The sequence below is a fragment of the Myotis davidii genome, unplaced genomic scaffold (genome assembly GCF_000327345.1).
Source record: "Myotis davidii unplaced genomic scaffold, ASM32734v1 scaffold46, whole genome shotgun sequence".
Classification (NCBI taxonomy): domain Eukaryota; kingdom Metazoa; phylum Chordata; class Mammalia; order Chiroptera; family Vespertilionidae; genus Myotis; species Myotis davidii.
Window position 1 is genome coordinate 3,608,929 of NW_006383006.1, and position 24,353 is coordinate 3,633,281.

General features: G+C 38.8%; 1 protein-coding gene across 1 annotated transcript in view; it reads left to right on the forward strand.

Moving 5' to 3' along the window:
- ZNF106 (zinc finger protein 106) overlaps positions 1-24,353 on the forward strand; it is a 57,448-nt gene that overhangs the window by 21,637 nt on the left and 11,458 nt on the right. Inside the window, 13 exon segments of the mRNA XM_006778046.2 lie at positions 3,510-3,707; positions 6,373-8,490; positions 9,963-10,261; positions 10,264-10,532; positions 11,771-11,840; positions 13,608-13,762; positions 13,847-13,907; positions 14,366-14,623; positions 17,274-18,051; positions 18,674-18,729; positions 19,298-19,443; positions 21,406-21,540; positions 23,021-23,137. Of these exon segments, the coding sequence (XP_006778109.1) occupies positions 3,510-3,707; positions 6,373-8,490; positions 9,963-10,261; positions 10,264-10,532; positions 11,771-11,840; positions 13,608-13,762; positions 13,847-13,907; positions 14,366-14,623; positions 17,274-18,051; positions 18,674-18,729; positions 19,298-19,443; positions 21,406-21,540; positions 23,021-23,137 (4,660 nt within the window).

The following is a 24,353-nucleotide window of genomic DNA, read 5'->3' on the forward strand; positions in this document are numbered from 1 at the left end:
GGAGGCCTCAGGAGATGTCCTACTGACAGTCTGGCCTCCCTCTGCAGGAGGCGACTGGCTGATCAGGGGAAGGCACCCCCCCCACCCCCCATCACCCCCTGGCTCCTGCTGCCTCGGGTCTCCCTCTGCGGGAGGTGACCTGGCCGATCATGGGAAGGCAATGCCCTCATCACGCCTCTGCTGCTGCCACTGCCGGCCGCTGTGGCTTCCTGAGCCTTGGCCCTCGCAGCCACCGCGGTTTGCCTGAGCCTCGGGCTGGCCCTGGCAGCAGCAGCCACTGCCATCCGCAGCTTGTCTGAGCCTCAGGCAGCTGCTGCGGCTTTATCTGAAAGGACGTCCGGAAGACGTGCTCTCTAATTAGCATATTAACCTTTTATTAGTATAGAATAGATCACTATAACTTTTGGTTGTGATCTGGTTAAAAAATGTAAAGAGCATATTTTTTAGGTTTTGAATGCCAGCTTGATTGAGAATTAAATAACTTACCTTATTTGGTTCATAATTGTGGACATCTGAAGCATTTCCTTATTTTTTTCCTAATATACTTGTTCAGATGTGTGGCCTGAAAGTAGTTTCTATGGGTAGATGCTATTAAAAAGGCACAAACCTTTATTTATCAACCAGCTGTTGTGGTATAGTTAGAGCAAGCTTAATAAAGAAAAGCTTATGGCTAGAATATCTTAAGGCTTTGCCTTTCACACACGAGAGGAAATTGGGTGGTAACAGGATGAAGCTAATTTTGGCCCTTTGCACACCCTGAGGAGAATTTTTGCCTTTATTAGTCAAGAAGTAAAGCAGTACTTTTTTCCCAATAATTACTTTACATATTTATACAAAGTAATATTTTAACTGGTTATTGATAAAGAACTGAAAAGTCTCATTATTAAGATTTTATTTAAAATGCTGTTAACTTTTTAAAACATGTGCTTTTCCCGGCACCATCTATGGAAGCATGAATGCATATTGTGTATAGAATATGCTTGTCTCCAGACACAGATATGTTCTAATTTTTAAGACTTGTGGTTGACCTACTCCGTTCTTTTCATAGATAAATATGGATCCTCTTTTCTCTTTTTGATGTTTCTTGTAAAGCTTATCTCTCTCTTCTTTAAACTAGATTTCATTTATAAGGAAAATGTTAGGGATTTCTGGTTTTTGATAAATTGTTTCCATTGTTAATTTTTATGTTGCCTGTACCCTTCTGGGCAGGATCTCTTAAGGTGTTTTTCTATCGAATAACTTTGGAACCATGGTTAATCATTAGGTTTTGCAAGGAAAGTAGAAATGTTTTAAAAATCTGTGTTTAAGTGTCTGTTACATGTCCAACATATGCTTGTGCTTTGGAGATTGCAAAGTGTGTGGGTTTATGAAAATGTTTATTTTTAACAGAGCTAAATACTGCCTACTTTACACTACATTCCTTAATATTTTAAAAAGTCAGTGTGGCCTTCCAATTATGTCTTTAAAGAGAGAGGGATTTTGATAGTTTGGACATGAGGAAAATTGTCTGCATTTTAAAGTAAAGATAAAATCAGGGGTTTTACTTAAGAATACCTTTTAGAATGATGCAATATACAGGTTAGCATTCTGTAAGCTTTTAGACTAGAACACGTTCCATAATTTTAGAGAGTTTAAAACCAAAAAGATTTTTTAACCAGAAAATTCAGTTGATTTAAATTTTTATTATAATATAAACTATGTATGCTATGTTAGTTACAGTCTTCAGAGACTTCTGATGCTGCCATTTGGGTTGATTTATATTTATATATTTTAAACTTATTTCTGTGTTGCTGTGAGAAAAGGCTGTTTTCTGTTACAAGTTAACATTCACTTGGAGAGCTACCTTAATTTTAATTGCATGAGAGAAGAGTATGGCTATCCCTGATAAATTGGAGAAAGTTGAGGATTATTCTTCTCTAAGTATATAAATGAGGTGGAAAACTCGTGAAAACAGTGTATTAAAGTTCCTTGAGGATTAGAAAGAATTATAATATTAATATTTAAGGTAATCAGGTAATGATATTTTCAGGGAACCTGGTTAGAACTTATTAAAATGAATCTTAATGTCAAAAACTATATTTATCCAGAGCATTTAAGGTTACACAGCCCAAAAAACTGAATTTTCCCCATTTTTCTGAGGCATTTTCTATGATTCTTGCAAAGTAAAATAATAGTGTGCTCTTTGTTTTTAAATTTACTGGGCATAGTGGGCATTTTTGGTTTATATTTTGTCACCCTAGACAACTTGTAGTCATCTACTTAGCATTGTGCCTAGAATTTAGTAGTTGCTCAATAAGCTGCTTTATTTTTTTTTAAATGAATGTTCAGGTGATTTGTAACTAGTAAATGAAGTACTCAGTTTTGAAGGTCTCTTCTGGTTAATTGATATGAATTCTGCCTTGTCTTGATGGATATATGTGAGGGGAAGACGAAGTCATTCATATATATATATATATATACACACACACACATATACATACACACACACACACACATAGAGTCTGTTTTATCCAAGACAGCATGTCTTCTGTGTTGAGTTGTTTTGTTTTTAATAGATCAGTATAGGAAATGCAAAAGTATCGCTAGTGTAACCCCAAGACAAATGCTAATAGTTGAGTTGTTTCTTAATGACCACATAGACAGCTGAACCCTCAAGGGATTTCAGGACGCTAAAAAAGGAGTTAAATGTCTCCTACAGCTTCTTGAACTGGCCAAGGATGAGCTTTACCACTGAGTGTGTAAAGTAAAAGTCTGCTCAATCAATTTCTTAACTAAGAACTTGGTTTTGCTTCTCTCTAAACTGTAGCATATTCTGAAACTTGAGAAAAACCATTTGCCTAGCACAGCTGTTGACTTCCTACAACTGAAATGCTTTCCATTCCCTTTAAAATAAGCCCTTCTGATGCAGAATGTAGATCACATGTATCACTCAGACCAAAAAAGTTTGCTGAGACTACTCTGGTCATTTGCCCTGGGTCCGGAATCTTCACATTCCAGGCAGAGCTCCAGCTGTTCGATTTAGTTACCCAGTTGGGATTGGCTCTGCTGCCTACTCTTTTCTCCACCCCTTCACTTTCACTGGGAGAAAGTTCTTGAGCCAGATAATAAATGGAAGTGCTGTCACCAGGCTTCCTGAGTGCAGCTGGCACCATGGGTGTGCTCTAGAGCAACTTCTGTTTGCTCTGAGCCCCCTACCCTGCCTCCCCTTTCACCATGTTTCCTCTGGCAAGATTTTAAGTACAGCAATTCAAGAAGATTTCTCCTCCTAAACGACATTATTCTGAAGTGTACTGCCTCTTGATTGCTGGAAAAGAATCTTAAATTCATTAAAAAAAGTAAACTATGAACAAACTCATTAAAAGGGATGAAAGGACTATTGAAATTGATTAGCACTAATTTTCCACTGTGCCAAAGTGTGCGGTGTCTTTCAGAGGAAACGATAGCAGATCTGGTGAGTGTGCCATGCCAGTGGGGAGAATTGAATGCCCCTCATCTCCCTCTTTCACTAGGGACAGCAGTCATGAGTGCCGGGTGTGCGGGGTCACAGAAGTGGGTCTTTCCGCATATGCAAAGCATATTTCTGGCCAGTTGCACAAAGATAACATTGATGCCCAGGAAAGAGAAGATGATGGAAAGGGAGAAGAAGAAGAAGATTATTTTGACAAGGAACTCGTCCAGTTAATAAAGCAAAGAAAAGAACAAAGTCGGTGAGTAATGATTTTGATTTTTTAAAAAAGCTTATCTGAAACAGGATAGTAGAGAGTACCTTTTCCATTTCCATACTTATCAGCCTGTAGCATTCAGTCTTATCTTAGTTGTAAAGTTTAGCTCGAAGTTGTTGACATACATAAAAGGGCAGTGGAATCCTTTCTTGAACTACTGTACTGTCTGCTAAAAAACTCAGTGTTGTTCCTAATAAAGCTAGCTATTGCTGCTACATATCTGAAATTTTTACCATGTTGATAACTCTGTGTAGGACTATTTTTATTAGTTCCAAAGTTTTTGGTTATTAAAAAATTATTTTTATTTGATACCCAAATTTTCTTGTAGAAAAAGTATTAGTATATAAGCTTCATATGACTATTTTATATAATGTTCTTATTGCATCCCTTAGGAAAAACTGTTTTGCCTAATTGAATTAACATGGTGCTTCTACCATATTTGATTTCTGTCTTCATGTTTAAGTGCTTTAGTAAATATTTATTGAATAAATTTATCTTTTAAATTTGACAAGATCATTTCAGCAGTATAAGTTTTCCTGCTTGTACTACATAATTTCATACCTACATCTATATTAATGTATTAGGCTGTTTGTTGTATTTTAAAATTGCTGACTTGTGGTCTAAATACTTTAATTATTGAAGCAGAAATTTTCAGATATGAGTAAAAGAGAGAACCAGTTATGAGATGGGGTAATTTTGCAAGTCCTAGGGCATGATGAGAAACATTTCAAATTCTAAAATAAGATTTTAGAGATCCTTCTTGAGTACTAGTTATATCTGGTCTACCTTTCATTTTTAGTTAGAGGTTTGAATATAAAAAGAAAGTAATTTTTACTCTACATGCTAAATGCTTTTTGAACAAGTCCTTGAAGGAGACTTTCTTAGTTTTAAAATGTCAGTGGCAACTTGGTTCTTTAATTATTCAGTCCTTCAAATGACATTCTCACTACTTTCAGTGTAGTGAAGTAGCTGTCCTTTACTCTTGTTTTAAGGTGTTCGTAGAGTCTCTAGGAGACTAACTTCTATTTTGGTTATTACACTCTTGTGCCATTGTTAGCTTATCTGTGTAAATGATTAAACATTAAGTCAGAGGGTAAAAGAGCTTCTCAGTAAATTCATGTTAGAGGTAACTTCTAATTATTATAGTTAACTTCTAATCTCGAAGACATTAGGAGCTTTTAGAGCCAATTAGAGTCTGTGCTGAGCCTGGCCTACATGGCTCACCAGTTGTGTGTTGACCTATGAACCAGGAGGTCACAGTTGGATTCCCGGCACATGCCCAGGTTGCGGGCTCGATCCCCACTTGGGTATGTGCAGGAGGCATCTGATCAATGATTCTCTCTCACCATTGATGTTACTGCCTCTCCATCTCTCTTCCTTTCTGAAATCAATAAAAATATATTTTTAAAAAATAAAGTCAGTACTGAGTTTAAGATTCATGTTAAGTTCAGAACAGGTGACCCAACTACAGAAACTTTGTTTTGGGATATTCATTCTACCAAGGCCTAGTGGCTGAGAGTGGAGACTCTAGAGTCAGACTGCCAAGGTCCAAATCTCTGTCATACCACTTACTCCCTGTGCTATTCTGGACAAGTCACTTCTCTAATCCTCAGTTTCCTCAGCTAAAAAGTAGGAATAATAAGAATGTTTGTTTCAGAGTTGTGAAAATTAAATGCCTGACAATTAGTAGGTACTCAATAAATTTTATCTAGTATTACTCAATTTTTTTAGCACCTTCCATATGCTAAGCACTATGCTAGGCATACCATAGGAAGTTTGTAGAGGATATAATTTTATACATATTCCTGTGATCTTTTCTTAAATTTAATTCCATTTCTGTGGGCTCCTTGTCTAACATGAATAGTTCATACAGCTGTAGCTTCTTTGTAAAAACCTCTAGGACATGGAATGCCTTATAGGACTTACTGTGGGTGCTGCGTATTTGTTTTGTGCTGTTTTACTCTGTGACCTTATTTTGTCAACTAGGTTGTAAGCCCTTCAGGCATAGGAACAGTGCATAAAAGTTTTCATTCTCCACTAACAGTCATTGAATGTGTGCTTGGTAAAGTGTTTATTTTTTTAAATATATTTTATTGATTTCTTACAGAGAGGAAGGGAGAAGGATAGAGAGTTAGAAACATCGATGAGAGAGAAACATCGATCAGCTGCCCCCTGCACACTCCCCACCGGGGTTGTGTCTGCAACCAAGGTATATGCCCTTGACCGGAACCGAACCTGGGACCCTTGAGTCCTCAGGCTGACGCTCTATCCATTGATCCAAACCGGTTAGGGCATACAGTGTTTATTAACGAACATGGTTATGCATAGTAAAATCTTGCCATTTAAAATAGGTTAAGAAACTGGGTTTTTTCCAGAAAGAACCAACAACTGGAGAAATCATAATATTAAGACCAGCTGAGCTTAAATTGTATTAATTATGATAACTAACCATAGCTGCAAAATATAATTGTTTTTATTTTCAAAATGCTGGCCCTGGCCAGCGACTACTATTAAAAATAAAAATGGACTCTATATTATAAAATAGTCTAAGTAACAGGGGAGGGAGGTTGAGGGGAAGTTTGGTGGGTTATGCCTTTAAAGGAAGTAAAAATAATTCCTTTAAATCAGTAATAAAAACTTTTTCTTTCAGACAAGATGAACCTTCCAGTGGCAGCCAAGAAATAAAATCTGATGACAGGCAGCTCCAGCGGAGACGAGAAGACAGAATTCCTTACCAAGACAGAGAAAGCTACAGCCAGCCAGCATGGCACCATCGGGGACCTCCTCCGCGGGATTGGAAGTGGGAGAAAGATGGCTTTGGTAATACGAGGAAAAACAACTTTGCACATTCTTTGAGGAATGGTGCTGGACCAAGAGGGTGGCATAAGGGTGTTGCAGGAGGCTCCTCAACTTGGTTTCATAACCATAGTAATTCCGGAGGTGGTTGGCATTCAAATAATGGAACAGTAGATTGGAATCACAATGGTACAGGAAGGAATTCCAGCTGGCATTCTGAAGGAACAGGTGGCTTTTCCAGTTGGCATGTGAACAGCAGTAACGGAAACTGGAAATCCAATGTACGCAACACAAATAGTTGGAATTACAGTAGTCCTGGAGACAAATTTCAACCAGGCAGAAACAGAAATTCTAACTCTCAAATGGAAGACATGGCTAAGCCATGGAACAAGAAATCCAAGTCAAACAAATACAATCAAGAGAGATATAAATGGCAGCGGCAAGAAAATGACAAAGTTAGTACAGTTGCCACATACAGAGGTCCTTCTAAAGGATATACAAGTGATAAATTTTCTTCACAAATCTTATTTGACTTCAATTTTGAGCAGCCAGAAAGCCAAACCGCTAAGCAGACAGAGACCATAGCTTCCAAAATTGGTGGGAAGAACGGCGGTGTCGCAAGGGAAAAGCACCATCGCTGGACTCCTTACCCGTCCCAGAAGGCTCTGGATTTACCATCAGGAATGAAAGACGTTACTGGGAACAAGTCAGAAATGATAGATAAGCCTTTGTTTGATTTTACTTTAATCCAAGGAACACAAGCATCCCAAATTGATGAAACAAATAATTCCCCAACATTGAAAACACAAAAAGAAACACATACTGGATCTCTTAATCACAAAGCCACTTCTGAGCAAGCATATAACTTAAATAAGATGCCATCATTAAAATCCCCACTTCTTCCAATTCCAGTCACTAAATCAGTCCCTCAAAAGCAAGATTCAAAGAATCCCTCAAAAAACACCAAAGCGAGTTCTTTTTTTCCTGGAAAACATTCAAATTCCTTAAACAAACACAAGGGGGAAGACAATCATGGCTCTTCTTACAGGTCCAAATTGCAAAGTTCATGTCCTCGTGTTTTAAAAGGGAATAAAAGTAGATTTGGCACTCAGAGGGAATCTGATGAAAATTTAAGTGATACGCTACAAAAAGCCAAAGAGGTGCTACAGTTTCATGAGTCATTGCAAGCTCCACTTCTTAGCACTTCGAAAAGGACCAGGAACTGTGACAAAGCAAGTAGGAACGTAGAAGAGTCTGAAAAAGGATCTTTGAAGATTGAGTTTCAAGTACACTCATTAGAAGATGAGAGTGATGGAGAAATACCTGACGTGGAAAAGCATGGAACAAAAATTGGAACCCTGGATTCTGCAACTACTGAAGTCTTATCCTGCAGCACCCAAAATGCTGACGAGAAAGAGGGAGAGCACCAAAACCTGAAAACACCTAGAAAACTATCCACTTCCCCATGTGAGTCAGTAGTTCACCAGAAAGAATCTGAGTTACAAATGACATCTGTAGCCAGTCCACACTCTGGCTTACTACTGGACTTAAAAGCCTCTCTGGAAGATAGACAGGTTGATGAGTCTGTTAAGTCTCATGTATCTTATGAAACAGAGGGCTTTGAGAGCACTAGCTTGGACGCAGAGCTTCAAAAGAGTGATATAACTCAGCCCTCAGGCCTTCTCCTGCCTGAACTAAGTAAGCTTGGCTTTCCTGCGTCGCTCCAAAGAGATCTCACCCGGCACATTAGTTTGAAGAGCAAAACTGGAGCACACCTTCCTGAGCCAAACCTCAATAGTGCTCGCCGCATTCGCAACATTAGTGGCCATCGAAAGAGCGACACAGAGAAGGAATCTGGGCTCAAGCCAACTCTTCGGCAGATTCTAAATGCATCTCGGAGAAATGTCAACTGGGAGCAGGTCATTCAGCAAGTAACCAAGAAAAAGCAAGAGCTGGGCAAAGGCTTACCCAGGTATGTGCTGCTTTTCAGTGTCCGTTTCTCTTCAAGTTTACCCTTTGACCCAGGTCAGGAGAAGAATTGTTGTTACCTTTAATTAAATGTTTGCCAAAAATATGTGTGCCCTGGCCTGGTAGCTCAGTTGGTTAGAGCGTGGTTCTGATACACCAAAGTTGTGGGTTCAATCTCTGGTCAGGGCACATATAAGAATCAACCAGTGAAGGCATAAATAAGTGGAACAACAAATCAATGTCTCTCTCTCTCTCTCCCCCTCCCTCTTTTTTTCTCCCTCCCTCCCTTCCTCTAATAATCAATTTTTAAAAATGTGTTGTGAATGTTGGGTTTAATTATCAGAGAGTGACTGCTACTCTATAACAAATGGAATAAAGTGTTTCCCAGCAGGAAATTCAGGTTAAAAAGAAGAACACTACTTCTGAGAAATGATTTCGGGACATAGTAAAAAAAATAAATAAATAAAATAAAGCAGAAATCCCGCACTTTGGTTTTAGGGGCCAGAAAGTAACAGCATTAAAAAGTATATAAATCTGATTCTTATCTATAGATTTTCATTGAGTGATGCAACTTTACATATTACGGTTCTCATTCTCTTTTACTTAGAATCTTTGCCCTCTTGTATTTACTCTGGGCATTATAAGTATGATCACAAAGTATTCTCTCTTAAGTACTTGCGTAATAATTTGGCTAGTCATCTGGTGTTGAGGCACGAAACTTTCTGAATGGTAAAGCAGCATTCAACACAGATTTGCTACGCGAACATCACCCTGCTGATTACAGTTATATAGCTCTCCCGGTTTAAATTCCTATCCTTATTGAAGTAATGTATTTATTGTACCCCCTTTTCCTTTCCCATAACTTGAGATTACAAATATAAAGCTCTGCCCTGGCTGGTGTGGCTCAGTTGGTTGCGCATCATCCTGTGCACAGTTCAATTTCCTGTCAGGGCACATACCCAGTCGGGGTGTATACAGGAGGCAACTGGTTGATATTTCTCACATTGATGTCTCTCTCCTTCCTCCTCCTCCTCTCTCTAAAAATTCAGTAAGACATTCAACAACAAAAAACAAATATAAAGTTCTTAGTATAATGTCTGACATTTGTGAATGCTTAATAGACATTTCTGTTTGTTTTGGTTTGTTATTAAAATTATGTACTTGTTGGTTTCAAGCTCCATATGAAATAAAAACCTCAATTTTTACTTTCTCATATTCTCATCACTGTATGCTAATCTCTAATTTAGTAACAATTGCTAATTTAGACATACTTCTCTCTGTGTCTTGCTTTACAATACTTATAATACAAAACTCATACTGTGGTTATTTATGTAAAGCTCTCAGACTGAGCTCCTCGTGGGCCGAACCATCTTATTTATGTTTGTCATTTCAGTGCATAGCAGAGGCTGGAACGTGAAGTGGTGCTCCCTTCTCTCAACCACGTTGGATTTATGATCTTTTTCTTTCTTTCTTAAGGTTTGGCATAGAAATGGTGCCTCTAGTTCAAAATGAACAAGAGGTCTTGGGTTTGGATGAGGAGCCTGATCTGTCCAATCTAGAAGGATTCCAGTGGGAAGATGTGTCCATTTCTTCATCTCCTGGATTGGCAAGGAAACGAAGCCTTTCTGAGAGCAGTGTGATCATGGACAGGGCTCCTGCGTATAGCTTCTTCAGTGAGGAAAGTGCAGGCAAAGAAAATGAGCCCCAGCAGATTTTTTCACCTAGTAACTCATCGAGGGCTGCGCAGAGTCCAAAAACAAAAAAAAATGTTGCTCCTGAAGGCGGCACAGTGCACAGTTACTTTCTGACTGTGCAAAATCTTTGATGCATTTGACAAAAGACCTGAACAGCCAGGAGAGTTCTGGACCACCTTCAGAGAATCCGAATGCCAAGGAGAGTAACGGAGAAGGGAACTCTTTATCATCATGTGCATCCTCAGCTCTTGCAGGCTCTAATTTGGCAGATGCAGGCACAGATAGTAGCTGTACCTCTGGTGCTGAACAAAATGACGGTCAGAACATTAGAAAGAAACGAAGAGCCACTGGAGTGAGTATGATTCTCTGTGCCTTTTGTAGAACATTTTATGTGGTGACTTAGATGTTGTAAGAAAGATTTAACGGTTTAATTTTTCTTGCGTGTCCAGGGTTGTGGTTCTGCCTACTCTGGCCTAGAAGACTTGTGAGGTTCTTACTCTTACTTTCAGATTATTCTACTGGTTTCTTTGACTGAGTAATTCTACTAACTTTGATGTAATTGAATATGATTGTACAGTACTAGGAAAATATGAAGTCATCACTAAAATTAGTCATCAAGCCAATCATTTCTTTATCACCTGACAAGGAGTAAGCCACATCTTCAGCTGTAACTTTATCTGTTTCCATGATGCATTCTGTACAGCTGCTGAAGAAAGGCACTCTAGTGTTGCCTTTGGAGGGCCTTGCAGGCTTGTTGGATCTAGGAGTTTTAGGCTTAACACCAAGTTTTAATGCTAATAGAGTGCATCTATATGAGCATAGTCTTAGAAATATTTGTAGTCTCCGTTACTCTATCTTTCGTACTTCATTCATCCAGCATGGCCTTTCAGAATCCGTTCCTTCACTGACACCACTTCTGTTCTGGCATCTCTGTTGCTAATACTGCTTAACCCTTTCAGAAACCCTTTCTGAAAAGAAAGAATTGTGACGGTAATACAGTCTGGAATCTAGCACTGTGAGAAAATGGGCTATTTCCTTTAATACTGAGGCAATATAATATCACAGAGCGAATAAGGGCTTGGGCTGTAGGCCTGGATTCAAATTCCAGCTCTGCCCCCCTTTGAGCTAGATACTGTAGTTGCGTGAGAGATTGTTCTATGACAAAGCCAATATCTTAGGGCTTGTCTCAATAAACTGTTTAGCTTTTCATTGTGAATATTTTATTGCTGAAATTTAAAGTAGAAACTGCCACAATGAAATCAGATAGATGTATCTCTGGTTTTGTCCATGCTTCTAGGTCTTGCTTTACCAGGGTATGAAATGCTTTGCCTCTGCCCTGTGGGCTTCACTACCTCTAAAATGCTAAAAAGGTACTTGACCTTAGATTTTAAAAAAAGATCATATGTATATGTTTATTCAGGTAATATTGTAGTTCATATCATGTACAGGATACTTCTATTACTATCCTGTCAGTGATGGTAAAAATAATAAAGAATATTGTATAACTATCTCAGAACTAATTCTTTTTTTCCCCTTCTGGATAATGGCCATTATATATTTAATATTATTCAATTTTCTCTATTTCCTCAGGATGGATCTTCTCCTGAACTCCCAAGTCTTGAGAGAAAAAATAAAAGAAGAAAAATTAAAGGAAAGAAAGGTATAGTGCAGAATATTCTGGCAGAAGGAAATTGTTCTTTTAGCAATTCAACCTTTTTACAACCTCACATAGTATAGTTTGTGGTTTTCAAACACTGATCGCCCATTTATTATTTTTTTTTACATTTTTGTTGTCTTAGTGCATGGAAAAATTTGATTTTCTACTATATACATAACATACAGTTGCATTTGTAGGAGAAATACATGATGCCACATATACCTGTAAGCTAAAGTTAATATATATCTTGGACAAATTGAGTCCAGTATAAAAACAGAAAGTCTCATTGGGCCTTTTCAATGGGATGAAGAGGAACAGGCCTTCAGTAAATTTTTGTCCATTTTGGTCATTTATCCATTTCTTTCAGTCTCCATTTTTTTTGAATCTTGGTTGCTTTTCTCGTGTGAATTAAGGAGAGAAGTTTTTAAGGAGGCTCACTGACTGATATGCTTCTTCAACACTTGCTTTACACTGACTCTAACCCTGATCCAGGTTGAGAGCTAGTGTGGGAAGTGATTGAAAGAGCCTTGGGTGATTGGAAGGGAGGTGTAAGGTAGGAGTCAAGGATGACCCCAGTTTCTAGTTGGGGCAACTGTGTGGATGGTGACATCATTTGTAGAGCTAGGAAACTCCATGAGGAGCAGGTTAAGAATAGAGGAAGATGATGAGTTCCCTTTTGGATCCCTTAAGTTAAAGGACCTCAGAGCCCGGCTGGTGTTGCTCAGTGGTTGAGCGTCAACTCATGACCCAGGAGATCACAGTTCGATTCTCGGTCAGGACACTTGCCCAGGTTGCCGGCTCGATCCCAGTAGGGGGCGTGCAGGAGACAGCCCATGAATGATTCTCTCATCATTGATGTTTCCATCTCTCCTCCCTTCCTCTCTCTGAAATCAATAAAAACATATTTTATTTATTTATTTTTAAAGAGGACCTTATAGACACCTAGGTAGAGATACCAAGTTGGTAGTTAGGTATGTGGGTCTGGTTTAGGAAAGAGGTCCTGGCATATTGAATGGGGAAGAGACAAACAAAGATGACAAATATATACAATGGGGCCTTGACTTAACGAGTTTAATTCGTTCCGAGACTGAGCTCGTTAAGGAGCTCATTAACTCAAATTACTCTATCAACTCAATGCAAAAAATCGCCGAGACAGCTGGTATCTCAAAAAACTCGTTAGTCGGGACACTCGTAAGTCAAGGCCCCACTGTACATATAGTAGAACATTTTTTTAAAGTAACTAAAAAGTTCGATTTTCTGCTGTAGTAATGGAAAAGTTTGCTACAGCTCCTTCAGGCAGATTTCTCTAATAAACATAGCTATGTTAACTAACACACTAGAAAAATGTGGATTGGGAGGAGAGTGCAAGCAGAATGATCTGGGGTCCAGTCTAAGCAAAGCCTGGGGTGAAGAGGGTGGTAGATGAAGGAGGAAAGGGAAGTGGAAACTGCAATAGTGGATTTGCTTCGGACAGAGATTTCACCGAAGGGTAGTGGTGGAAAATGGTTATTAGGTAAGATGGTACCACGCGGTGGTACTCCTGAACCTTTGAGGCACCTTCATCTTACCAATTCTCACTTTTGGTTTCCAGCTCTGACAGCAACTGACTTGATTATATGATTTGTGAGATTCACTGAGTCTGTGGTACCTATTGGGAGAAATAAAGGCTTATCCTAGATACTGATGTAGTTCCATGTTCTGAGGAGCTGTATTATTAAATAAATATTGAAAAGGAGTCTCCAGTATTAAGCCTATGGTTTCTTCTGGCAGAACGTTCGCAGGTCGACCAGCTGCTGAGTATTTCTTTAAGGGAGGAAGAACTAAGCAAGTCGTTGCAGTGCATGGATAACAACCTTCTGCAGGCGCGGGCAGCACTTCAGACAGCGTATGTGGAAGTTCAGAGGCTGCTTATGCTCAAGCAGCAGGTAACAGCAGGTGGAACATTTAATGAAAATGGATAACCTCTGAAATTGGATTTGAAAATTCATGACAAAATACTTTATTTTTAGATAACTATGGAGATGAGTGCACTGAGGACCCATAGAATACAAATTCTACAGGGATTGCAAGGTATTCGGATTGGGCCCTCTGTAACTTGTTTTTTTCTCTATAGAGGGGAATTGAAATAGTCATTAAAAAATCATACGATTTCTCTCATGTCTGTTTGGTTTCATTCTCCTATGGAAAGGCCTGTAAGACTGTATATCCATCCTCAAAATGCTTAGCAGTCGAGACAGTATATTACAGAAGGAGCCTTGGGTTAGGAATCAAAACACCTGTGTTCAAATCTTGGCTCTTCTATTAGTATCTATATGACCTTGGATAAGTCACTTAAAATCTGAAAAATTAGATTATTAATGCCTATTCTGTCTATATCCTTGATGGTTTTATAGATATATGACAGTCTATTTGGAAGAATTAGGAGAGTCTTTAAATTCTTGTAGAATCTTTAAAAATACATATTGGCTAAGAAACAAGTGACTTTTCAGATAACATTTTTGCTTTTGTATGTATGTATTCCATTTCAGAAACATATGAACCTTCTGAACGCCCATACCAGGTTCCCTGTAGCCTTACACGAGAACAGAGGAGCAGCAGATCTCAAACATCTGCTGATGCCACGCTGCTGCCTACTCCCTTCTTCCCAGTTTTTCTGGAGCCTCCATCATCCACAGGAGTCCCTGGCCAAGTACCCACATCTCCTGCTTTCCAAGCCCATGGCAGTGTTCCTGCTCCGGACTCATCGATTCAGATTAAACAGGAACCTATGTCTTCTGAACAAGAAGGTAATGTGAATGCTGTGTCACAAGGCTCTCCTTGCAGTGTGTCCAAGGAATCACTGCAAGGTAATAGTATGTAAATTTTTCTCTGATTTAAGGGCAACCCTGTAATGGGCAATTTTATATCAGTGATGTAAAGTTATACTTGTTCATTAAACTGAAGTTAATACAATTAATTTTTCTTAAGGTTTTCTTTATTCAAGAGAATTATTTAAATATCAATAACTTTTCCTTAATTTTCTCTAATATAGAATTACTTATTTGATTTTGTATTAGCACCTAAAAGGTTCCATTTATTAGGATGGGTGCAGAATTATTTAGTTCTGGGGTGATAAATAGGATGTTGTTCAGTCAGATATTTTCTCTGAATTTCTTAGCACTTGATTGTCTTTATCACCTAAAGTACAAGCCAGGGTTAATATAAACCTGGGAAACCTGGTAGCCATGATGAAAGGTAGAGGGGGCTCCGGGGTTTAGAATCATCTAATAGGAACTTGAATGGTTTTGAGAAATAGCCAAGGTTTTTAGTTTTAGTATTTACGTAAAATAACACTCACTTGGTTACCATTTGAAAATAACTTCTGAGCAACTTAAAATATCACTTGAAGTTTGTGTAACCACAATGGTGCTGTATTAATAGTTAAGTAAAAAGTAAACAAACTGGCATTGTGTGATTTCTTAAGCCAAAATAAAAATTCTGAAGAATTATTCTATTTCTCTATCTGTTACAACACTAATTTAGATACTTGTATCAAATGTATATTGTCTTTCATATTGAATTTTGTTACTTTTATATGGATGATATTTAGTGTTTTCTTTAAAAGACTAGTAATAAGAAATATAGTGATCTTTTAAACTAATTTTTAAAAAGCAACTTTAAGTAGATTTTTCTTTCTGATTATAAAACTTGTTTATGTGGTCCTGGCTGGTTTGCTTGGTTGAACATCATCCCATGCACCAAGAGGTTGCTGATTTGATTCCCGCTCAGGGCACATGTCCAGGTTGCGAGCTTGATCCCCAGTGGAGGTGGCAATTGATGCTTCTCTCTCTTATTGATGTTTTCTCTCTCTTCATCTCCTTTCCTCTCTCTCTCTCAAATCAATTTAAAAATTTAAGAATAAGAAACCCTCTAATTTATGGACATTGTAAATAATTGGGAAACTAGAAATCGAAATATGTTATACATATAGGGTATCCCCCAAAAATGTATACACTCACCTAATTTTCACTCCTTTTCAGGCTTTACTGATTTGAAGCCAGATTAAGCTTTGAACAAAGAAAATTTATCCTAAAGTGCCACTAGACTTTTTTTTTTAATGGAGATACATAAAAGATAAAACCAGCAACAGTCAATGGATTGAGGACGCACAAATACTGAATGAAATGATTCTTGATGTTTGCGATTCCATTGCTTTGCGTTATCAGCAATGCCTGGACCAGAACTGTCACCAGTTTGAAAACAGGCATTAACAAAAAAATTATTCATTTCTGTAGATTCTTTTAAATTTTGAAAATGAACAGTATATTAATAAACACGGACTTTATAGTCATTCAAAGTGTGTATACATTTTTTTGGGACAACCTGTATTATTTCAGTCTTTTTTATGATAGAGTAAGGAAGAGTTTTTTAAAAATATGTTTTTTATTGATTTTAGAGAGAGAGGAAGGGAGAGGGAGAGAGGACAGAAACATCAGTGTGAGAGAGAAACATGGATCGGTTTCCTCCCATACACACCCCCCAACCAGGGACCAAACCTGCAGTGCGGGTATGTGCCCTGACCAGGAATTGAACCGGCTACCTTTTGGTGCATGGGTAATGCTCGACCAACTGAGCCACACTGGCTGGGCTTTCAGTCTTTTTTTAAATCTTACATGTTTGTGTTTACATGTAGACTTATACAAAGGACAAATTGTAGTCCGTTATAACTTGGCTTTTTTCCATTTAGTATGTCATGATCATTTCCCTGTGTCATAAAAATAATTCATCTAAAATATTTTATTTTACTAGTTGTATAATATTTGAGAAATTGCATAATATTCTGGATGTGCAATTTATATAATCTCCTTTGAATGTTTAGTTTTTTCCCCCTTGTTTTTAGGATTCTGTGTAACATTATGTTATATATGTCTTTGAGTATGTGATTATTTTATCAGTTTAAATTTATAGACATGAAATAACTAAGTCAAAGAAAATAGACATTTTTAAGTCAACTGACTTTTTAACTACCAGTATGTAGCTAAACTGGATGATGTACAGGTAACATGCATAGTGAAAATTAAGAAATGCACTTCAGTTAAATAGATACGTTAGTGTCTACTAAGAATAGAACATGATGTTCAGTATGTGGATATTTCAAATAAGAAACAAGGAAAAAAGATGGATAGAAACAATTCCTGCCCATAAGGAGCTTTTGCAGGGTATAAAACATGCGTGTTATTTGTGAGATTGAGCAAGGCCAAGCGTACTAAGTTCTGAAATAGACATTCATGTCGGTTATGGAAATTGAGGGGTGAGAGAACAGCTTTAAAAGCCATGGTTTAATGTCATTGAAATGTCATTAATTGTTAGAGATTCAACCAGTAACAAATAATTGCAGTTTATGACTGTAAATAGCAGACACAGAAAGGTGCCATCATTTTTTTCTTCTCTCCTCAGGAGAGGGCAGTGACCGCCGTTCAGTCGATGCATCCCTCACTGCACCGTTGTCCTTGTCAGAGCCAACAGAAAATTTCCATGAGCCCAGCCGAGAGCTGAGGCTTTCTGTGGAGCAGGGAAGTACCAGAAATGGGGAAAATGTCCTCTCGTCCCAATCAGCTGGTCTTCCTCGCATAAATAAAGAAGGTGAAGAGCCAATCAAAGGCAACAGCGGGTCTGAAGCCTGTACCAGTTCTTTTCCAAGATTGTTCTTTGCTTCAGAAACCTCTTTAGAGAAGGAGTCCCTCTCTCTCGCTGACCAGCCTGAACAAGCAGAGTCTACTCTGACGTCAGCTGAAACTCGGGGGAACAAGAAAAAGAAGAAACTTAGGAAGAAGAAGACCCTGCGAGCCGCCCATGTTCCTGAGAACAGTGACACCGAGCAGGATGTATTTACTGCTAAACCTGTGAGGAAAGTGAAAACTGGAAAGTCAGCTAAAGGAGGGAAAGTAACAACCTCCACCTGGGAAGATAGCAGAACTGGACTTGAACAAGAGAGTGTCAGGGATGAGCCAGACAGTGACTCCTCTCTGGAAGTCCTGGAACTTCCTAACCCTCAGTTAGAAGTAGTGGCCATTGATTCCTCGGAATCTGGAGAGGAGAAGCCAGACAGCCCATCGAAGAAGGATATTTGGAACTGCACAGAGCAACACTCATTAGAAACTTCTCGTTCTGGTTGTGATGAAGTTAGCTCTACCAGTGAGATTGGCACTCGCTATAAAGATGGTATCCCTGTAAGGTAGGGATGTTGAATTGGTCCAATCAGAACAGTTTCACCATTCTTTTATTTTTCTAATTCTCACTCGAGGACATTTTTCCATTGATTTTTAGAGAGAGAGGAAGAGAGAGGGAAAGACAAAGAAATATCGATGTGAGAGAAACACACCGATTGGTTGCCTCCTGCGCGCACCCCGACCAGGGCCCGGGCCGGGGAGGAGGCTGCAACTGAGGTACGTGCCTTTGCCCGGAATCAATCCCGGGACCCTTTGGTCTGCTGGCCTACACTCTATCCACGGAGCCAAACCGGCTAGGGCCATTCTTCTTCTCTTTAAAAAAAAAAAATAGAACTTTTTGTTATGACTCAGAATTTTTAAAAGAATCAAATTTATAGAGAATCTGTAGGCATTGCAGATGTGGAAGACTCAAAAACTTGGCAATGGAGATTTGCTGCTTTCTCATTTGTGTTACAAATATTTACTGTACTTTTATTTCCTTCCATATAGAAATTTCAGATGGAAAATGATCTCATCATTGCTACTTTGCCCATTGATTAGAACAATACTTTGAGTCAGGAAAATTTAGGTTTTACTACCTGTCCTATTCACACAGATGCTAAGAAGACTTTTGCTATTGTTTTGTAGTGTGGCAGAAACTCAGACCGTGATCTCCTCCATAAAAGGATCGAAGAATTCTTCAGGTATTTGGTTGTTCTGTTTTATTTAAATTACCACAGAGAAAAACCTTGTAAATGTTAGAGCCAGGGTTTAAATCTACTTAAATATACTTATAGAATAGGGGGCAGGAGTTAGCACCAAGAGGATTGCTTTGACCAGCAGTTACGGTATTCCTAAATCCTCAAATCCTTCTTTTCAGTTTCTTACGCCCGTCTCTCTTACTTGGCTCTCTTATCTATTCAGTTATTTAGTATTAAGGTTTCATTGGCTCCAGGGGACTTTGCTTTGAGACAGAACTGCTTAAAGAATAATGCCTTGCTCAGTGAAACAACTGTACGTGAAGATATTTGGCGCCTTCCCGTTATCACTCAAAAACTCATACAAGTATCATTTTCTTAAGTGAAAGGCCTTCCCTGCTTTCTCCTACTATGAAATATTCATAATGAAGATCTTAATGAAACTGTGGTATTTTTAATGGGTACTAGACTCTAAGGAGAACTCAGGGGCCACCATGTTATGTAATGGTTTTAATGTTTGAGTATCTTTTCAGACACAGTGGACATGTTTCTGAAACAAATTCTTGTTTTCTAGAAATATCTTCAGAGCCAGGAGATGATGATGAGCCCACAGAAGGGAGTTTTGAGGGGCACCAAGCTGCAGTGAATGCAATTCAGATATTTGGGAATTTGCTCTATACCTGTTCAGCAGATAAAACTGTGCGAGCTTACAATCTGGTGGTAAGTTGATACAGCAATTTGAATACTTTTGGTAGTTGCAGATTTTAGAAACTCCAACTCAGCAATAGGGGAATTTATTTGCTGTCTAGATAGGGGTGGTATTTAGACTAACTTTAGATAAAGTTGGTCCTGCTGCTCCACAGGGTCCCTGGGAACTTGATTTTATTCTGTCTCTCCACTCTAGCTTCTTCCTATCACCTCTTCCTAAGGTGTTCTCCTCCTGCTCACAAGTAGATCCAGGAGCTGCTGGGGTTTCTTTTTCCTCCCACCACCAAACAAGGGTCTCGTGCATTATTCCCTAAATAAGCGCTTGGCACTTGGCAAAGGAAGGTGGGATTACAACAGTGGACGTGGGCTAGTCAGATCCCTGGAGTTTGTGGTGAGGTCAGTTGCATGACTGCTATATAATAGGGGAGTAAAAAGAATGCTGGGGAAGTATTAGAGGAGGCATTTTCCCTGATAGTTGATTAGTTGTGCAAGTTATTAAAGAGAGCAAGTCTTCCACAATACGCACTTAGTACAATCTCATGCCCATTTCTCTGAATTTTCATAGAATGAATTTTTGAGTGTTGAATTTGGTATATGTTAAACTAAATCTGTTTATCAATAATGATAGCCAAGAAACGTTAGGAACACTGTGTTGTCTGAACAAACTGTGAAAGTGTTTAAAATTGTTGAAGTCCTGAAAAATCAAAAGGTTAGATGATAGAACAAGAAAATGTGTTTGCTGTAGGCAAGAAGTATATAGGTTTCTTTAACCTAATAACCTGAGGGGCTAAAGGAATGACTGAAGGAAAGAAGCAATGGTACCAGGAAGTATGAGTGTAAGGTTTGGGGGATTGGCTCTAACTCTGAATTGCAAAATAAGTATATGTAAAGGGTGTCCCAAAATTCACGCAAGAAGTAATTTTGATAGAAAACACAGGTTTATAATTAAAAATTGTAAATTTTTTATTGATTCATAAAGTATACTGTACAGGGTTATGTATGGAATAGCACATCGGGTAAATGGCCTCCACGGCTTTGCTGGCACATATGCACTCTTTTGTTATTGCCTGAGCAGCCGCATTTTCGAAGAAGAATGGTCCGATGATGCCTCCAACCCCAAATCCGCACCAAACAGTGACATGTTGTGGATGCAGTTGTTTCTCAACAATCACTCGTGGATTTTCTGAACCCCAAATATGACAATTTTGACGATTAACTAAGTCATCAAATGAGCAAATGAGCCTCATTGAAATTCAGCCACATTTATGCAAAACGGTCATGGAAAATTTCAACAAAAGATTGCGTATGTGCCAGCAAAGCCGTGGAGGCCATTTACCCGATATGCTATTCCATACATAACCCTGTACAGTATACTTTATGAATCAATAAAAAATTTATAATTTTTAATTATAAACCTGTGTTTTCTATCAAAATTACTTCTTGCATGAATTTTGGGACACCCTTTATATGTGTACATTCTAAATAGATCTCAGAGATAGCACAGATAACTATTAGGCTGTCCCCTTATGAAACCATACCTGGACCACTGGGACCTCTGATGACACCTGACATGTCTTAGACGATTATGGAGCATTTTCATAAACTACTGAATCAAATGCAGGGATTTGCCTGGGTAATTAGCCTCAGTTTGGATTTGGTAGATCTTTGGTCTGTGTGTCGGACAGCCTAGCCCTAGGCATTAATTAAAATTCTTACCAACCTTATAGTGAATTGCCCTAATTATTTTTTGGTAAAACTCAGCTAACATAGTTGGAAGTACCTTACTGCATGTGGCCATTTGCTGGGCATTATTGATCCCATGTTTACTGACCACTGTTTGTGTACCAGGCACTTTCCTAGGCACTGAGGATGCAGCAGCGAACTATTATGTTCTAGCATTTTTGTTGTTGAGGAAAGGCAGTATCTGATCCTTCTACACCCATAAGTAATAATCTGATCTGTGCTTGACTTTAGAGTCGGAAGTGCATTGGTGTCTTTGAGGGCCATACTTCGAAAGTGAACTGCCTCCTGGTTACTCAGACCTCTGGGAAGAACGCTGCCCTTTACACTGGTTCCAGTGATCACACCGTTCGCTGCTATAATGTTAAGGCAAGTGGGTTCAGAGAAATCAAAAGTGATAATATTGACCGGCTTTGACTGTATTTATACTGTGTAGAGTGGAGACATTGAGACAGATGCTTCTTTCTTCCCACTTTCTCTCTGCATCTGTCATTAAAGAGTTTGTGCTTGAACTTCATCAAAATAAACAACACTGCCTGTATTAGCTTTAGCTCACCATACTATCTGAAGTTCATATTGCATGTGCCAGTAGTTCTTTTTTTAAAAATCATTATATAGAATTCAATTTCCTCTATAAAATTACAAAGAGATTGCACTAATCAGAGGCGACAGTTACTGTCTTTTTTTTTTTACAACTTCATGTGTGGCATTTTTTTTTTTAAATATTATTTATTGATTTTTTACAGAGAGGAAGGGAGTGAGAGATAGAGAGTTAGAAACATCGATCAGCCGCCTCCTGCACATCTCCTACTGGGGATGTGCCCGCAACCGAGGCACATGCCCTTGACCGGAATCGAACCTGGGATCTTTCAGTCCGCAGGCCGACGCTCTGTCCACTGAGCCAAACCGGTTTCGGCATGTGTGGCATTTATATTTGTAATTTTCTGGGAGAAATTTAAAAGACTGACTTTCAGGTATGAGAGAAGAATGGGAGAAGAAAACGGGCTTTTACAGCCTACAGCTTTTCGTTCTACCCACAGCTTGTCACATCCTGCCCACTTAAAACCATCTTAATTTTAACATCTCTGTCCAAACCTGTTTTAAAAGATACACTTGGGCATTTAGTTGCTTGGTATCATTAACAACAAATCTTGAACACTTAGTGTGTTATTGGGCCTATTCTAGGTTCTAGGTAATTAAAGTTGCTAATATAACCCAGTTCTGGAAATTTATCAAAATTGTTTCTTGAAGGTCAGATTAAACAGTGTTTGTTTAATCTGGATATGCATCAAAATTGCTAAGGACATTTTAAAAAATACTTAATCTAGGGCCTACTGAATTAGAATCTAGGGATTGGATGTGAAGCTTGGGGTTCTATATATTTTAAAGGCATGGGTAATTATGGATCGGCTAACCTGACACTGGTTTGAACAAGATACTTGGGAGCTATTAAAATAGAGAATCAATTGCAGGAAAGCACATATTTCATTAATGCTATTACATATACAACTATAATTTTCCTTTTAGATGTCAAATACAGCTTTAAGTTTATCTTTGGTTACTTAATTTAAGAGGTTAATACTCCATTCCTAGTGCCCGTTGAAGAATTTCTACATTCCGTATTAGGAATATGGGTAACATTATAGAATTTACATTTGTTTTTGTTACTACCTACAGCTTGAGAGTCTTTGGCCACATATTTCAAAGGAGAAAAAATATCTAAGATGGCCTTCTATAAAATAGATGATACCTCTTCCTCATAAAGTCATTTCATACTCTGCTTTCAGAAGGGGGTTTCACATTTTGCTTGCTTAACCTCTGCTGATTAGGTGTTGTGTACTTTTATCAGACGCGAGAGTGTTTGGAGCAGTTACAGCTGGACGACCGAGTCCTCTGCCTTCACAGTAGATGGCGAATCCTCTATGCGGGACTAGCAAATGGCACTGTGGTCACCTTCAACATAGAGGTTAGTGGTTGGGAGAGAAGGCTGAGTTCCCATGCCACTTGAAAATAGTGTGAGATGTGTGTGGAAAGAAATAGAAACTTGTTGGGGAAGAAGTGGAAGGCAGACATTTTCTTGTTTTCTTATGTGAGAAAGCAATGGATTAACCACTACTCAAAAACTGTTATCATTGGGTGTAGGTGATACAAGATTCTGCATTCTGTCTGTTCAGACCCAAGTGTGCCAGGACCAAAATGTAACTCTGCTAAATTAAACCAAGCCTCACAATTTGGAGCCAAATAATGAGTCACAAGTTAAACTAGTCTATCTCATTTTTAGGAATGACACCCTGAAAAATGAGCTTAAATTCCTTTGAGTATGACACTGATGTGGTTTGGAACTGATTTGGGTTTCATGAGGGTAGCCTGTTCTGTAAAGTGAACTAAGTCAGAGGTTTGTCTTCATGACCACGTGACCTCATCCTTTCCTAACTCAAAGATAGAGTCATTTGTTGAGCAAACCTTTATTGAGCATCTGTTATGTGCTAGGCCCCAGGATGAGGCTTAGGAAATGAGTAGGGACCAATTCTTGATGACCCTGTGTGCTTTGCTAATGAAGTTGGACTTCATTTTATAGGGTTTCTAAAAATATATATTTTATTGATTTTTACAGAGAGGAAGAGAGAGGGATAGAGAGTTAGAAACATCGATGAGAGGGAAACATCGATCAGCTGCCTCCTGCACACTCCCCACAGGGGATGTGCCCGCAACCAAGGTACATGCCCTTGACCGGAATCGAACCTGGGACCCTTGAGTCTGCAGGCCGATGCTCTATCTGCTGAGCCAAACTGGTTAGGGCCATTTTGTAGGTTTTAACATATGAGATACATGATCCAATTTGTATTTTAGAACAAGTCACTCTGGAGTTGATAAGATTGGAAAATATTGGTAATAGTAGAGGCAGGGAGACCATTTGGGAGGCTTTCTAACGGAAGCTGACATGAAAAGTTATGGTGGTCTGCAAACTGCGGCTCGCGAGCCACATGCAATTCTTTGGCCCCTTGAGTGTGGCTCTTCCTCAAAATACCACATGCGGGCGCACACGTGCAGTGTGATTGAAACGTTGTGGCCCATGCGCAGAAGTCAATATTTTGTGGAAGAGCCGCACTCAAGGGGCCAAAGAGCCGCAGTTTGCCGGCCATTGGGTTAGACCAAGGATAAGAGATGTAATCTAAGAGATT